The sequence below is a fragment of the Eublepharis macularius genome, chromosome 6 (genome assembly GCF_028583425.1).
Source record: "Eublepharis macularius isolate TG4126 chromosome 6, MPM_Emac_v1.0, whole genome shotgun sequence".
Lineage (NCBI taxonomy): Eukaryota > Metazoa > Chordata > Lepidosauria > Squamata > Eublepharidae > Eublepharis > Eublepharis macularius.
The window spans coordinates 59,592,287-59,609,896 of NC_072795.1; the positions used below are offsets into that span (position 1 = coordinate 59,592,287).

The window sequence follows — 17,610 nt, forward strand, 5'->3', positions numbered from 1 at the left end:
TAACATTTAAAATGCATATATAAATACAAAAAGCACATATATATAGAAGCACACACACACAACCAGGGAGGAGGGCCAGTAAGAGTTAACTGGAGGTTTGCCAAACAAAACAAACAAGTCTGCACCTGCAGTCCAAAGATGATGACAGAAGGAGATAAATGAATCTCCTGGAGGAGTGCCAAAGTTTTGGCGCCACAACCAAGAAGGCCCTTTCTCAAATTGCCAAGCATCTAGCCTCAGAGGGGGACCCAAAGCAAGGCTTCTGAAAATGACTGGCGTGGACAGGTAGTTCATATGGAAGAAGAGGGTCCTTAAGGTTTGGTGGGTCCCAAGCTGTATAGAGCTTTAAAGGGTCAATATCAGCACCTTAAACTGGGCCCAGAAGCAAACTAGGAGCCAGCGTAGATGGAACAAGACTGATCCTTATGACCCACTCCTGTCAACACTCTGGCTGCAGCATTCTGTATCAAGTACAGCTTCCAGACAGTTTTCAAGGGCGGTCCCACACAGAGAACACTGCAGTAATCTAACCTAGATGTTACCAAGGTTACCACAGTGGCAAGAACTTTCCTGTCCAGGAAGGACTGCAGCTGTATCACCAGCCAGAACTGATGAAAAGCACCTCTGGCCACCAACCTGGAATGAATATAAACAATCCACTTCATCCAGGAATCCCTAAAGTTAGCCAGCCACCACTCATTCAATCACCTTGCTCAAAAATGGTATATGTGCAATGCAACAGTAGTTGGTCAACATTCCTGGGTCCAAATCAGGTCTCTTTTTTTCTTATTTTTATTTATAGTGTAAAACAAACAAAAAAAAAATGCTGCAACAAACACTACTGGCAAATCTATACATATGCTTTTATAAAAGGTTTCCAAATATCTGGAGGGGGTGGGGGGGAGTCCATAAGCAAATGCCATCCATATATGGTATGTTCAAATGTTGATAAGTTTATAAGGTCCTCAATCCAATAAATTACAGGAAGTGGGCTTTTGTCTTTTGGGTTTTTTAGCAACTGTAAGGGCACGAAGGAACCATTTCTACTGACCATTAGTTAGGTTCCCAAGAGACAAGCAAATAATTTAACAGTACATTACCATCCTCAAAAATAAATGAATATTCTAATATAAAATTAATATGGGTAATTACTTTCTCCCAAAAGGGCTGAATGACTGGACATGTCCAGAGCATATACTTAAGAGACACATCTTGTAAATTACACCGTCAACAGCAGGTTTCTTTAGGAGTGGACGTACCACTGCCTGCTTCAAGTCAGGGGCAACCACCTCCCCTCATAGGGAGGGATTTACAGTCCCTAGACCCAATCTGCCAGCCTCCCTTGCTCCCGATTTAAGCAGGAGGGGCAAGGGTCATAGAAGATGGTGACAAGTCAAACTTCTGAGAATCATATCCATGTCTTCAGACTGGATAAGCTGAAAGATATCCCACAAAACTGGACAAATCAGCACCTTGGAAACATCTGATCCTGTCACTGCGAATGTAGAGTCCAAACTGGAATGGATGCAAGAGATTTTATCTGCATGGTGCTCAGCAAAATGATCACAGTGAACTGCAGAGCAGTCAACCTCCTCCTGTAGGCTGGAATCCAATAGGCCCCTGAGTGCCTGGAAAAGCTCTGCAGCTCTACACTGCATGGATGCAATGGTGGCAGAAAAACAGCGTTTCTTTTTGCCATCACTGCCACGGAATAGGCTTTAAAGCAAACTCTAGCTCATGCTTGAACAGATTCATTCTAAGTTCTTCTCTGCTGTCACTCTAGCCATCTCCTGTATTTTCACTGAGTCCCTCAGTAAATCAAAGAGCTGCCCAGACTCTTAGACTAGTGAGATGGCACATAGGAACAATCATGTCAATTGCTCAGGTCATCTCCTGATTCCAGGGTCAAACAGGGTATAAACAGGAGCAGTGACCATATCAACAGGGGGGGAAAAATCTCACAATGCCATCTGAAAAACAACTGAATCCATCAGGCTACGTGAATTTGCTTTTAATGGTCCAAATGTAAAGAACAAGTCACAAGGCCTAAATTGCATTTTAAAATAGTTTTCAGCTACTCCATGGAGAAATAACAGCCATGAAATAAAATAAATCTTTTAAAAATGAATTCAGCAAGTAGGGGCACACACAATGGTTCAAAACTACCATTTATATGAATCGACACATTTTTACTAATACAAGAACCAGCCTGAGCTTGATAACTACTAGAGATCAGTGCTGCGTACTTGATGCGCACTGCAATAATTATATTGTGATTCTCTGAAATCTCTATCACAATTCAACACAGAAAAGGAAATACTTAATTGCCTGTTCAATCTAGGCATAATGCAACATTTCACCAGGCAATTATAACATTTAAGGAGAGCTAGATGACCTAATTTACACATGAGAGAGAGAAATATTCTTAAGGGTGTGTAATCTAAGTAGTCTCTGAAGACAATCTACAGGGCTATATGTGACTATGTGAGTATGATCCTGTGTCAACAGCATTACTCAGAATACAGGATGTCTCTCAATGGCTTTCAATGACCAAAAACGCTTCCAAGAAATCATTTTATGGCCAAAACAACAGGAAAGACATTCACAAAGGAAGAACAAGAGGAAAAAGGCTTCAGGAGATGTGGGCAGCAAGAACTATGAATACTCAGGGAATGAAGAGAGGAGTACAATAGAGCAGGAGCAGGTTGGTGTTCATGAGATTATCCATATAGCTAATTTAATGGTGCTCTAGAAATCCTTTAAGAACCATTTTCTAAAAATTTTGCACAACTGAAAATGAAGTCTCCCATAGTAAGTTTATGAAAAATCCTGTCCTTCTAACACTGTAAAGATCAGTATATTTCATTATGTAAAATCAAATTATTTTAATCTTCAGATCATATTCATCATATTACTAAAATAATTTCCTCACAGCCATTCTATATCCACATAATAACAAAACTTCTTCGAGTCCTAAATGCTGCTATGTAGACATTAAGAGCTAAATATACATGGAACTGTTTTAAAAGGAAACATTAAACACTCTTATAAGTTAACTTTACATTGTAGCTTCAAACATTCCTGCATATCAGTTACATACTACATACTTCAAGTCTTCACAAAAAATATTTATTTAGTAATTCAAACAATCAGAAGAAAAAACAGTATAAAATATATATTCAAAGAAAAAAAATAAGTGTCATACTGGAGGTCTGCCAGGACGACCACGTTTTCTTTTCCCCTTCAGTTCAGTTTCTTCAAGTTCACTACCAGCATCTGAATGTGCAGTAGTTTCATTTGTAGAATCCCTGAAGGAAAATGCCAATTAAAATTAAATTATTATAAAAAATAAGTAGTTGATCTTAACACAGCTTCCACTTTTCAATAAACTAAAAGGAGTAATTTAGTTGCATACTAGCTTATGCATACAATCAAGAAAGTGCAGTTCTGTTCACAAGATAACTACTGATGGGGAGGTGGGGGTGAATGCCAGCAACATGTTTAAGAAAAAAAGAGGGTAAGATACAATAGGCAACTATATTCGATTGTATGTTAATTACAGCTTTGTATGTTTATGTATGTTAATTACAGCTTGTATGTTGCCTGTATGTTAATCACATTAAAAAGTCTGGAATGTGGTTGGAAATTTACTTAAGTAAAGACAGGTAGGGCATGATCACTACTATTTTAAAATCTCAGTCTAACATTTTACTTCAGAGTTTTACATTTAATGGTAAACAGCTTTGCAATAATACAGCACGTTCACCAAAAGCAAATGAAGGGATTCCATGCATAGTTTTAGATTCAGGTTATATCTGCTTTGTTTACTTTTTCTAGCTTCCACCTTGCCATCTTCGACCATGCTGCTTCCCTATGAAAATTTCTAGTGTAACCTCCTCTGAACCTTCAACAGAAAACCATCACAAATAGCCTAAACAGTAATATTAATAGCCATCTCATTTTACGAACTACCAACCAGCCTTACTGTGGCTGACAACTCTCTGAACCCACTCAAAGAGAACTTCCGATTTCTTCAATGGGTGCAAACTTCAAACAATAGCCTGCAGCTTCGTAACAATGCATGATGACAATTAAAGCAATGAAAAAAATCCACCATAAAAGAAACTCTAAAAGTATAACTGCGCACACTCTATATAGATATGCTCCCAATTCTGACAGGCTTATGTGCAAAACCACAATAAACTTTAAGCCTAGTTAAAACATATTTAAGTGCATTAAAATATTCCTTAAACTTCGCCTTGTAACTAAAACCTTGAAACAACACAGAGAGAACACAGATGAAGTGTCATTGATGTAGCCTTATAATGAAAGTGTCAGTAGATCGGGGAAACCCCTGCAATGCCTTTGGACAGTGGTGCAGATTTGTTCAAAGTTTTCCTAGCCTGCATTTTAGGGCGCAGACTTCAAACAATACCATGGAGAGATTTGCTTGGCTAAGAACAGCAGGAAGTAGAGATGCCAGCCATGGAATCAGAACTCTTCCAATACAGCAACTTCATACACTATCTCATAATAGAGCCAAGCTACAAGTGACTTTTTTCACGTGGAAAACACTTGATCGTTTTTGCAAGTTTTCCTGGGAACTGAAGTCCTAGTGTCCCTCCCCTCTGTTAGAATCACTACCTGAAGAGCGGGGGAAAGCCAGCAGCAGTAGCAGCTTTTGCAAATCATTCCTCCAGTCACAAGCCTGCTCTCAACTATCTTTGGGGGCGGGCAGCTGCAACTTTCTCTCCTGCTCGGCTTCACCGACATGTCGGCTTTCTCCAGAGCAGCTCCCCAGGAGCAAGACGCCCAGGGAGAAAGTTGCAGCTGCCCGCCCCCAAAGATCATTGAGAGCAGCCTTGTGACTGGAGGAACGATTTGCAAAAGCTGCTGCTGCTGCCGGCTTTCTCTGGCTCTTCAGGCAGTGATTCTAACAGTGAGGGGAAGGACACTTGGACTTCAGTTCCCAGGAAAACTTGTGAAAACGATCAAGTGTTCTCCACGTGAAAAAAGTCACTTGTAGCTTGGCTCACAGTCCTGAGGTATATGGCCAGTAGTATATACAGATCCAGGAACAGAGACACTCTGCATGTCCCTATCCATCTTCTAATGTAATAGTAAGAGAGTAAAGAAAGAGAGTAAAGAAAGATATAATAATGATACAGCAAATATATTTTTGGATATGAATATTTCCAGTTGCATTTACAGTACATATTAAGTTTATGGCAAAGAAGGGGGGAAATGGCAAAGGCAAAGCTTTATCATAAGGCAGAATCCTAAAGATATTTAGATGGAGAGGCTGGAGCTCAGGATGAAACATACCTGTTTTCAACAAGTTTTATACTGTGTGACTTGAAGAAGGCAACAGATGTTGTAAAGCCATTTAAAGTAACAATTTTGGCATTTTTACAAATGGGCTCTATCATGAAATAAATGATGTAGTTGGAAGCATGATGCAGAAAAGCCACAAATAGGTGCATCTGAAACAGGTGCTAGTGAGCTAATTGTCATCTCATGCAGAAAGATTACACCAACAGTCTGCTCAGTATAGGAAGAATGATTATTTTAGGCTCAAGAACATGTCACCCTTGGTGAGGGCAAAGATGAGGACATCATTTTTATGTCAGAGTACCTTGAACTCTTACCTTGTTTTATGAAATTCCTTCACTCTTACATGGTTTGTTGGTAACAGATTCATTCATTTATTTAGACTTATACCCCACCCTTTCCGCGAGTGGGCACAGGGCGGCTTCCAACAACATTCCAATAAAAATACAATAAAAATATTAAAACCATTTAACCTAGATGACATGAAAAAAAGTTCACGCGCCACTGATCAAATCAGGCCACTCTAAAATCACTATAGACCACAGGTACTTCCATGATGTAAATCTGGGGTGGCTGCAGAAGGAGGGCATGGCAGTCAAAAAGGAAGACACAAAGCTGGACCCTAATCAAAGGCCCGGCAGAATATCTCCATTTTGTAGGCCCTGCGGAACTGTAATAGGTCCTGCAGAGCCCAGATCTCCAGTGGAAGAGCATTCCACCAATCCAGGGTCAGGGCAGAAAAGGCCACTGGCCCGAGTTAAGGCCAGCCAAATATCCCTCGGGCTGGGGACCACCAGAAGCTGCTGGTGGACATAATGGGAGAGGCAGTCCCACAGGTATACAGGTACCAGTCTGTGAAGGGCTTTAAATACTAGAACCAATACCTTGAACTGGATCTGGAACTCAACCAGGAGCCAGTGCAGCTGGCATAATACAAGGTGGATGCATGCCCTAAATGGCGTCCCCATAAGGACGTGTGCCACTGCATTCTGGACCAGTTGTAACTTCCGGGTCAAGACCACAGGCAGCCCAGCATAGAGCAAGTTTCAGGAGTCTAGTCTAGAGGTGACCATTGCATGGATTACTGAAGCTAGGTCCTGGGATGAGAGATAGGGCGCCAATTGCCTGACCTGCCAAAGAAGAAAAAATGCAGATCTGGCAATGGCTGCTACCTGGGCCTCCATAGAAAATGTGGCATCCAGGAGCACACCCAGGCTCTTCACCATTGAAGAAGGCTGTAACTGCACTTTGCCAAGGGCTGAGAGCCAGATTCCCAATTCCATTGTCCCACGACCCAGATACAGAACCTCTGTCTTCAGAGGATTTAACTTCAGACAGCTCTGACACAACCATTCCAGCATGGCATCCAGACATCTGGCCAAGGAGTCCAGAGCAGCGTCTGATTGGCTGTCCATCAACAGATAGAGCTGGGTGTCATCAGCATACTGGTGACAATCGTGCCCAAAGTTACGAACCAGCTGGGCACCCAAACTGACTCCAGTGCTTGTAGATCAATTGCTAAGAAAATCAGGAATAACCTAAGCATCTGCAAAAGCCCCTATACATAACCCCTTGAATGCACAGTTATTGACACCTGAAGTTTATGGGTCTTTCCAGCTTCCCATGATTTTGCTAATAAGTACAGATTTTAACCATAACAATATTATTGCAAAGTAGTACACTCACAAGTGTCAACATCTGGTGGCTTCAAGAGTATTCTCTAAAGGATGCATTCTGTTATTCAAATGACAGCTTAAATGCAGTGGAGTGTTTCCATGGACAGAAGGATTTCTATCTACAGAGTACAACTTAACTCAACTTCACCATTCTGCTGCAGCCTAAAATACCCTGGGGTCAGGAACCATAGGAAAAGCATTGGGGGGGGGGGTTTCATTTGCAGCCGTGGGGGTAGGAACATTGGTAGAAATCCTTCCATCTGCAGAACCGCTCCACTGGGTCCACCCTGATATGTAGACATGTTTAGTACTTTACATGAAAGACAGTACCTGTTGAACAAAAAATGTTGCTTGATGAAATATCAAAGACTATTGGGTAGATCCTATGTAGCACATAAGCAAAGTGGGATTTGTAAAAATGAACATTCCTGCCTTCCTCCACACTGCTGCCTGCTGTGCTCCCCAAATCATGCCCACAAAGTTCACTAAACCCCCAAACAGAGTGGGGGAAAATAGGCAAAAATTGCCCACCTTCTGCCAGAAGAAAACATAGGTAGGATCTATCACCCCATTATAATATACATCTGTCAACCCATAAAACCAAGTTTACAAAATGTTCTCCTTGACAACGAAGGCTGTATTTACTGCGAGTATGATTACCAATTTTGGTTCAGCGTAGCTATGTGGAGCAGGTCAGTGATAAGGAGACATCCTTCAAGCAGTCCTAAGGATGTTATACTGGCACCATCAGTTTTTCCTGTGTATTTTAATACTAAAGATTGTCTATTATCAGAGAGAGTCTGTCTTCAGGCAGTTACAAGCATATAAAGAACTGGGATTGCTTATAAAGAGCTGAGACTGCTTAATAATTCAGTAGCAGTGTTGAAATGTTTGTATGCTTTAACCTCCAACAGCACAAAAGCACTGTCAAGCAGTTTCCCCCTCCTGCATTTCCCAACTGAGTCCGAACAGTCACAGAATCATAAGGAAGAGACTTAGACTACATGTTAGTTCATGAGAACTAAACAGATCACCAAAAGCAAATGGTAAAAGAAAAGAATCAAATGCAAATTGCTTGAACAAGTGAACAAAACAGCACCCTACAGAGAAAACAAACAGTTGCAGAATCACTGGTGAATTTGGTCTGTAAAACATTACCTCAAAGCACTAAAAGAAAAACAAGAAATGACTCATCTACACAACAATCTAAAAGGGAAAATGACTAGCAGAAGTCTACATCATAACAATATCTGAGAAGAGAAGGGCTAGGAAAGCATCCCCCCCTCAACTGACCCAATAACCTGTGGCAGTTGTTTTCCACTCATGGAACTGCACCAACCCCCTATGGTGGCATACTAGAGAGAGTTTGGGGACTGGAATATTTTTCCACTGCTATTTCAGAAGACTTAAGAGAGGGGGACTTTTTGGTAAGAGTTTCCTATTCCAGGTGGGTGGTTTAAAGTCCTAAATGCATGGGAGGGCCTTATGCAAGCAAAAAGAAGGAGCTAGTTGTGTTCTGTCTTAAACCCTCTATCCTGGAAAATGAAGATGACTTTCTTTATATCCCTTGTTTGACAAGAATAGTATTTATAAATTCTCCAAATATTTTTTGTCAGGGAAGGGGGAAGATGATAGGTTGGCCTTGGATATGGAGTGTACTCTCCATTTTTTTCAATGATAGGTTGTGCTATGCTACCAAAGATGCTGCAACATAATTGAAAGAGTCAAGATTTGTATTTGCCATGAAGGCCAATGTTCAGATCATGCTCTGGATTCCATTGCTCACTTCCTATCCTCAAGATATATTATTGCCAATAGCTTTCTAGACTGCATGACCAATGCTCTAGTAAAATGAAAAGTACACCAGACCCTTACTATTCACAGATACATTACTTGCAATTTCACTTATTCATGGTGCAATTATGTGATGGGATCTCTAGTCTGTTTTTACTCCCACTGCACCACTAGTACAATCATTGTCAGCAGGAAATCTAGTTGCTTTGGTATTGGGAGGCAGCACACCGTTTTTGGTGGATTCTGGGAATAGAAGCCCTGCAAATGGCAAGGGTCTACTGCTGCAGCTGATGTTTAGATAGCAAGTCCACTGTCTCAAGAGTTTTACAGAGGGTGAATTCTCTTCTGTGATCCAAGAGATCTCTCAGGGGAAGCCTCCCTATCCTTAAGAGTCATTGCCTCTAAGACCAGGGCAGCTATTGGTCTGAATCTATCGATGACCAGTTTGATAGTAGCTTTCCACAATCCTCATTCATAAAGACTTTAAACAGAGAATGAAACCACTTTCTCCATTGCTTTCCCTCTAGTAACAGTTCTCTGGTCCACCTGAATCAGGACTGCTGCTGTGGGGACTGCTCTATGGCATCATGAGTTCTAGCAAAATTGGGTGAAAATCCTCTTCGACAAAGAAGAAGGTGAATTGTATCCCATCTCAAATATCTTACTCAGACACCTCCTTCCCTCTCTTAATCAGGATAATCCTGGTTGGAAAATGAGCTACCTATGCTGCCTCTGCCCCAGTGGCTGTAGGGTCCCCTGTTCTCAGACTGGCCTTCTGGGTATTCTTAATGGGCCAAGCCTTACCATTGGCTTTGAATTCCTGTGCCTTAGGACTCTATAATGGATGGATGTGCTTGTGGAGGTGACTGTGAAGATGATTTCTGCTGCTTCCTGCTCTTGACTTCTGAGGCAGGTTTTGGGGCTACCAAATGATCAATCATTTGATCCAGTTCAACACCCCCTAGGACATGAGATCAGCAAAGTCATCTGAAGGGGCTGGGGGGGGGGGAGACACCAGTTTCTGAAGTCCATGGGAAGGCTCTCCAATCACACCTGCAGGCTTATGCACGAAGAGACTGCAGTTCAGAGCACTAAGTCTCTTCAGGCTTATCTCATCATCAATTGATCTGTGACACCCTCACAGGGCTTTGCCAACCCTTCTCTCTTCCTTCATTGAGAGGTGCTTCTGTGATGTTTCAAGTGTGGGAGGATATGAAGCAGGAGCTAAAAAAAATAATGTGGCATTGTAGAGGTTCATACACCACAGTTGGAGATGTAAAACTAGTAAAGGAGAAGTTGGAGACAAGGAAAATCAAAACTAACATTATCAAGAAAATAAAGGCATATGCTTAGCTAAGAAGTATGCTACAGCAGATCTTGTTGCAGTTTCTTCTCTCACTTCCAAGGCAAGAAGAGAACAGAAGGAAGGGTGACCTCCTCTGATCAAGGTAAGAAACTAGATAAATTTCCTACCTCCAAATCACAATGTGAAGGATCTTCTATAAATCAGGATGTTCTCCTCCTCTGAGTGAGGAATGTTTATCCCTTAAGGTCTTCAATCTCCTCTTTCTAGGCAGGGTGATTGAGAAAGCTATTGCAGAACAACTCCAGGTTCAATTACTATCAGGACCAAGGCAGCGTGTGCACAGTACCATCCATTCTGCAGTCATCCACTGGTTACCCATCAGTTAGTGAGTTCAATTCAAAGAACTGGTGGGTTATCCTACTATATAAAAGGCTAAGCATATTCAAGACAACTCACTTCCTACCCTGGTGCGCCACCAGAGGGTGCTGCTGCGGAGAGAAGCCCAGTCAAGGCAGTCTGTGTCTCCAGAGCGTGCCATGGCAGTAAGTTTAGGCCGGGATCAGGCGTGGAGCAGGCATGGAGCCTTCACCCAGCTGGGATCAGGAGGGGAGCTGGTGGCAATGCCCGCCCGCCCCCCTTCAACGAGCTTGGGTCAGGAGCAGAGCAGGTGGAAATGTCCACCCACCCCCCTTCAACTGGCTGGGATCACAAGCAGAGCTGGTGGCAATGCCCGCCCACCCCTTCACCCAGCTGGGACCAAGACTGGAGCAAGAGGTAATGCCCATCCCACTTTCACCTGGCCGGGATTAGGTGTGGAGCAGGTGGCAATGCCCATCCTCCCTTCATGTAGCCGGGATCAAGCGCGGAGCAGGTGGCAATGCCCGCCCCCTGCCTTCAGCTGGCTGGGATCAGGAGTGGAGCAGGCAGCAATGCACGCCCCCGCCTTCACTCAGCTGGTATCGGGCATGGAGCAGGAGGCAATGACCACCCCACTTCACACAGCTGAGATTAGCCGTGGAGCAGACAGCAAAGCCCACTCCCCCTTCACCTGGCCAGGATCAGCCACAGAGTAGGAGGAAATGTCCGTCCCCTTCACTCAGCTGGGATCAGGAACAGAGCAGGTGGCAATGCCCGCCCTCCCATTCAACCTCCCGGAATCAGGCATGGTTAAGTTAAAGAGGGGCCCCTGAGGAACTACCAACACATGGAGAGATCAAGGACCTCCTACAGAGGAAATTGACAATTAACAGGCTTTACAGAGTTAAAGTGCACCATGCAGACAAAGAGTATAATTCACAGTAGTTCAAACTCCAATGAGGTAATAAAGTCAAGGTGCCAATTAATCAGTAAATATAGTAATAAATATATACAAAATGTTTACATCCAAGAATATGCCAATATTATACAAATCCACTAGAAGATCACGTTATCAAAGAGTGCTTTTCCACTTCTTGTAATGAAATAATTCCAGAGCTTGAAAATGAATAGGAGACTTGGGAGTCCTCAGGAAAGCCTTTTCTTTTATCTTTTCTTCTCTGTTGACACCAATAAGTTAAGGAGGAGGGTCTAAATGCCAAACTTCCTGTCTCCTGCAGTAGAGGTCACTCTACTCCTCAGTTCAAGTGTTCTCCAAGCCATAAAATAAACTTCTCCTAAAACTCAAAAACTATGGAGAGGCACACATGCCAACTGAATAATGGACAACTTTGATCAAAGAAGATAACAAGATGACAGGAAGGTAATTAACAGCATAAGGATACAGTCAACCCAAATTGTTTCTCCATCCCTTAATTCAGGGTGGGGTAAAATGCCCTTCCTTCCCCAGAGTAGAAGGAATCTTCATGATTAGTCCAAAGTTCCTTTCTCACACTGAGAGGGAGGGTATGTTATCATGGAAAGTACAAAGAGTAGAAGGAACCTTCAAGATTAGTCTGAAGTTCCTTTCTCACACTAAGAGGGAGGGCATCTTATCATGGGATGTACAAAAGCAGTTACTCCCATCTTGGGTGGGAATGGCAGACATATATCTAATGACTAAAGGAAGACCTGTATGTCAAAGCTGCAAACAACCACGGCAATGGTATTCTAATTAAGTCAAGGAACAGTAGATGAAGATCCCCAGGCAGCAATTCTACCAACTTCCTCAAGTGAAATGCTGGTTACAAAGACAACAGTAGTTCCTATCCTACAGACTGAAAGGGCTGTGTTCTCCCTCTGAGGTGGAAGACATCTTGGTGGGTGATTCCCACCCTCCAATCAGTCTTTTCACGTCCTGTCTCCTTGGTGGGAGTCATCCATCTCCTCAGTTCTTTTCCTGCCTTGACAAGGAGAGCAGTTTAGAATAGGTGCTGACCATTCGTTTTTTTTCCTTTCCTTCTTTCAACTTACTTCTAATTCTAGATTCTTATTCTTATGCCTTTCTTCATTTCCTTCTAATTCCTTCACTAATCTATTCTATTTTGTGCTTCTACACAAAGAACCTTCAGGGAAAGATTGCTTCAGACAGGAGAACTTATTGGACGTGACTGCCATTTCCCCCAAATCTGACAGCATTCCACAGCGTGTTTCTCAACTGCTCTAAAATGGAAAACTGTAAGGGCAGCAACAGCTTCCTCTTAGAAGCCCCCCTCACCACCATTCCCAATAACAACACTGGCACAATTGGCACAGATCATGCAGACACCACAGCAACTGCTGTTCAGAGAGCAAAAAGATCAGAGGCTCAAAAGTGTGCCAAAAAGAGGCACCATTCCTCCCTACCCAAGGAAACTGCAGCAACTATTTCTCGCCCCGCCAACTCAGGCAACCATGTCAACTGAGCAAGAGGTGGCTGCAGAGTCAGTTTCTCCACATCCATAAGCGTTAGGACCCAGTGAGAGCCAGTCAAGCTGTTTTGCAGATTTACAAATGGCAACAGCTCCAGGATCCAGCACTGATGGAAAAGGTCTACTCATGAGTAATGCATTGGGACCTGCACTATTATCTCTGGATTTCCTAAACTCGATTAGACAATTTATGAAGGAAGCGATTGCCAATTTTTTGTCAGAATGCTGAGGGAAGAGACAGATCTCTCTCCGGTTCATCCTCCTGCCCTTCCCCTCCCTGACAGGGAAATGCAGAAGTGGCAATTTCATACAAAGGGAAACCTAGCTGGCCTACTAATGCAGCTAGGAAGGAAACCTACACCAGAAAAAGAGAGATAACTCTCAATGGGAAACAGAAGCTTTATGTAGTGAAGTAAAGAGGGAAGGTGGCATGGTATAGCCTGATCCCATCAGATCTCAGAAGCTAAACTGAGTCAGTATTTGGATGGGAGACCTCCAAGGAAGACTCTGAAGAGGAAGACAATGGCCTCTGCTTCTCACTTGTCTCGAGGGCCCCAGCAGCGGTCGCCATGAGTTGGCTCTGACTTGACAGCAGTTTACACACACATAATATACAATATATTATGATATACAACTTTCCAGACGAGACAAGGGGTAAGACAGAAAATCCAGAACAATCCCCAAGATTCTTTAAATCAGAGGAATACCAGTATCTCCTATCCAAGACCATGGCAGCCTTGGATCTACAGGAGAATCCATCAGAAGAAGAAACAAGTCCATCCACCTCCGAACCCAAGGGCAGACCCAAGGGGAACAAACAATTCTTCCCTAGGTTGAACATAGCAGAGAGGGTTTTCCTCTTTCCTGAATTTTTTTGAGAAACAATTAAGGACAGTCAACAGGCAATTTCCAAGCTTTATTAAGGTACTGTATACTTTACCACCATTTAATAATCAATTTTTTCAGGTCCCACTAGCAGCATTACAGTCATCTGGACTACTGTGAGAAGATGGTGAGGGCCCGAGCCAGGACCCCTGGACAAAAAGGCTGACTTCTCCTTAAGAAACACTCATGAAGCCACTTCAAGGGCCGTCAAGGACTCCGCCATCACCTCGATAGTCTTAAGAGCAGCTATGGACTTCAGCTCATCCCAACCAGCAACTAGCAGAGGGACCCAATAGAACCCTCAAAGCCAATTCATTCACAGCAGATGCAACATTAGATTCCCTAATCTTGTCATCCAGAGCTATGGCATCTGCAGCAGCCACCAGAAGAACTGTATGGCTCTGGGCCTGGCAAGCTGACTTCCATGCCAAGTCAATAGTTACTGTTTGTCTACCGCAAGGCAACAGACTATTTGGGGATGCTCTTGATAAGATTCTTATCAAAACCAGAGAAATGAAAAAAAGTGACGCCCAAGACACTGAGTTGCACTGTCAGGAGACCATTTGGGACTTACTTCTTTCATTCTCAGAGTGTTACCAAGATTCATCAAGAACAACAGAAGATTAAATTGGGTCTCTTCTAGACAAGCCTTCAGAAAAGGATTGTTCTAAAATCATTTCAACAAACAATTCTCAAACAGAACCGACAAACCCGCTCATGACAACAAATCAGTCAAAGTATTACTACGAACTAATTCCAATGCAGGGGCACCTTCTTCACTTTCAAGAAATGTGAATTAACTCTTGGGCAGACGATTAGTCCTTGGAGATAATTATCAGAGGGTACTCCTTAGAATTCACCAGACCTCAACCAGAATGTTATGTTATTTCCCCATTCCTAAGGATTCAGGAAAGCGTCACAGAACCTACACCGCTATCCAATATCATCTCCTCAGCATTCGGGCCATAGAGCCTGTGCCTCCTGAAAAAAAGGGACAAGGAGAATACGCCATATTCTTCACAGTGCCAAAAACGAATGGAGATTGGAGGGCGATACAAGACTTGAAGTATCTCAACAAATTAATCAAACTGAGGTACTTCAGAATGGAGACGCTGAGATCCATCTCAGAATCCTTGCTACCAGAGAAGAACCTTACCGCATTAGATCTAACAAAGATTTATCTCCACATTCTGATCTTTTTTCAGGCACAGAAGATTCCTCTGTTTCTGCATAGGGGAGCTCCCTCTACAGTTCAGAGCACTTTCATGTAGCCTCTCCATGGTACTGAGGGTCTTCATGAAGATCTTGATCAACCCAGTCATAAAACTAAGGCAATAAGGCATTCACATACACTATTATCTGGATGACTTGTTAATCAGATCAAGCTCCAAGACAAAGTCACATCAAGATACAGAAACAACTATCTAGTGTCTACAGACTTATGGTTTCCTGATCAACCTACAGAAAAGTTTTTTTCAACCCAAACAGAGACTAGAACATCTAGGAATTACATTAGATACATCGTGCAATTGCCTCTTCCTAACCGAAATGAAGGCAAAGAAAATGAAGGAAATATCACAAGCAGTCATCAAGGCCAGGTCTTCATCACTGATGATACTTGTAAAACTGATGGGCCTGCTGATTTAAGCATTAACACCATACAGGTAGATCAACTACATACAAGACCCTCTGAGCAACAGCTGAGACCTTTTCAGCTATCAATTATAAACAACAAAGATCTTTCCAATCGGGTTCAATTGGCATTGAAAAAAAATAACACCGCCTCCTATGGTGGAAAAGAATACCCAACCTTCTGTAAGGAAAGCAATAATGCAGTCATGTAATAAAACAGATTTCCATAGATGCCAGTCTATCTGAATGGGGAACACCGCTAGAAGGTTCACCGGGGCAGTGTTGATGGTCCAACAGCGAGATGAGCCTTCTGGAGCTTTGGGTAATTTAACTAGCCCTACTATACTTCAGCCCACGAAGTATACTAGATTAACACGTCCTTATCAGAACAGACAATGTGTCGGCCAAAACTTACCTCAACAAACAAGGAGGCTCCAGATCTTCAGCATTATACAAGGAGGCAATCGAGATCCTAACATGGGCAGAGAAGAACCTGGCATCCATCAAGACAGTACACATCAAGAGATCAATGAATATACAGGCAGGTTGGCTAAGCAGGCAGACCATTTAGGAGGGGGAATGGTCCCTGAAGAAAAATCTGTTTCAGCTAATCACATCATACTTTGATCTTCCCCTAGTGGATCTATTCGCGTCACCAACCAACCATCAAGTGATCACCAGGTATGACCATCCCAAGGATGAAGTAACCAACACCTTGATGTCCCAATGGCCAAGCGATCTTCTGTTCGTCTATCCCCCCATCTCAGTTCTTCCAAAACTGATCAGGAAGATCAAGGAGCAGAAGGCAGTCATCATAGCAGTAGCACTGTATTGGCCTCGGACTCCATGGTTTTCCACCCCTCAGCAGCTGTCAACACATCAACCCCTAACCCTTCCAATATTTCTGGACATGCTTCAACATGGCCAGTTTGGCATCAACATCCAGAGTGGCTACATTTAACTGCCTGAAAATTGAGTGGAACAACTACTTATGACTAGGATATTCCGGGGAGGTGAATGACACCTTATTAGCGTCTAGGAAATATTCTATTAACAGAATATATGACAAATCATGGAAGGCCTTTATCAGGTGGAGCAGAAGAAAAGGTGTCAACCTGTTGAAACCTAAGATCAAATCTATTCTTATCTTTTCTGCAAGATGGCCATGTAGACTCGTCTTCTACATTTAGACAACAAGTTGCAGCTCTGATGACGGGGTTACCGTGATTCCAGAGACTGAACCTATTCAGACACCCCCACAAACATCACTTTCTCGATGGTACTAGCCTAAAAGATCCACACAGATTTCCAACATGGTAATTACACACTGCGCTACCAGCCCTTACCAGAAATCTCTTCGAGCCTATTAAAGAAATCCCTCTTAAGTGGCTGAGGATGAAAACACTGTTTCTTACTACAGTCACATCAACAAGGAGAGTATAAGAACTAGGTGCACTGTCAGTCAATTCTGAGTTGTGCTTTTTGCCCGAATCCCACTCATCCTTAGGAAAGGTTGTAGCATACATGGATGTAAGACGCGCACTAAAAACTGTCATCTGCAGATCAGAACATATTAGGAAGAGATGGGTACGAACAGCAATACGAACTAAAAAAAACCCATGAACAGCCCAATCTGCTGTTCGTGAGGCCCCATTCTAAACGAACAGGTGGTCGTTGCAAACCTCGTTCATTGCTGTTCGTCAAGCCAGATAGTCTGGCACCTGCAATCAATTCCCATGGCAACTCAGACAGGGATTGTCTGAACTCTGTCTGAACTCCTGCTGTTGCCCTGGAAACCCCAATCTAAGCCCAATTTAGCTTGATAGGCAGGTCTTCCTTCCAAGTGTGAACTGGAGCTTCAAATTTGTCACAAGAGGAAAAGACCAGGGGGGAGGGGGGCTCCCAGCTCTGGTTTTCAGGGAGAGACAGCTGCTGTTAGAGAGACTGGGTGAGTGCCTGAAGCTTGAATTTTCTTTGTGTGGTGGGATAGGGATCTACCCCTTCAGGTTCCAGGGCTGCTGCCAGGCTCTGGGCCAAGCTATTATTTATTATTGGTACCTTTCCTGCTGCCTGCTCAGGTAGGGTTTCTGGGAGTGGTGCAGTAGGGATCTTGAAGGCTGGAGGAGAGCCTGCTGGCCCCCACGAACAATGAACAACAAAT

General features: G+C 43.1%; 1 protein-coding gene across 2 annotated transcripts in view; it reads right to left on the bottom strand.

Moving 5' to 3' along the window:
* Positions 1-17,610, bottom strand: part of STAG1 (stromal antigen 1) — a 319,961-nt gene that overhangs the window by 228,835 nt on the left and 73,516 nt on the right. For both annotated transcript variants that reach the window (XM_054982615.1, XM_054982614.1), the window contains one exon: positions 3,206-3,308. In XM_054982615.1, coding sequence (XP_054838590.1) covers positions 3,206-3,308 — 103 coding nt within the window. The remainder of the gene's footprint in view (positions 1-3,205; positions 3,309-17,610) is intronic.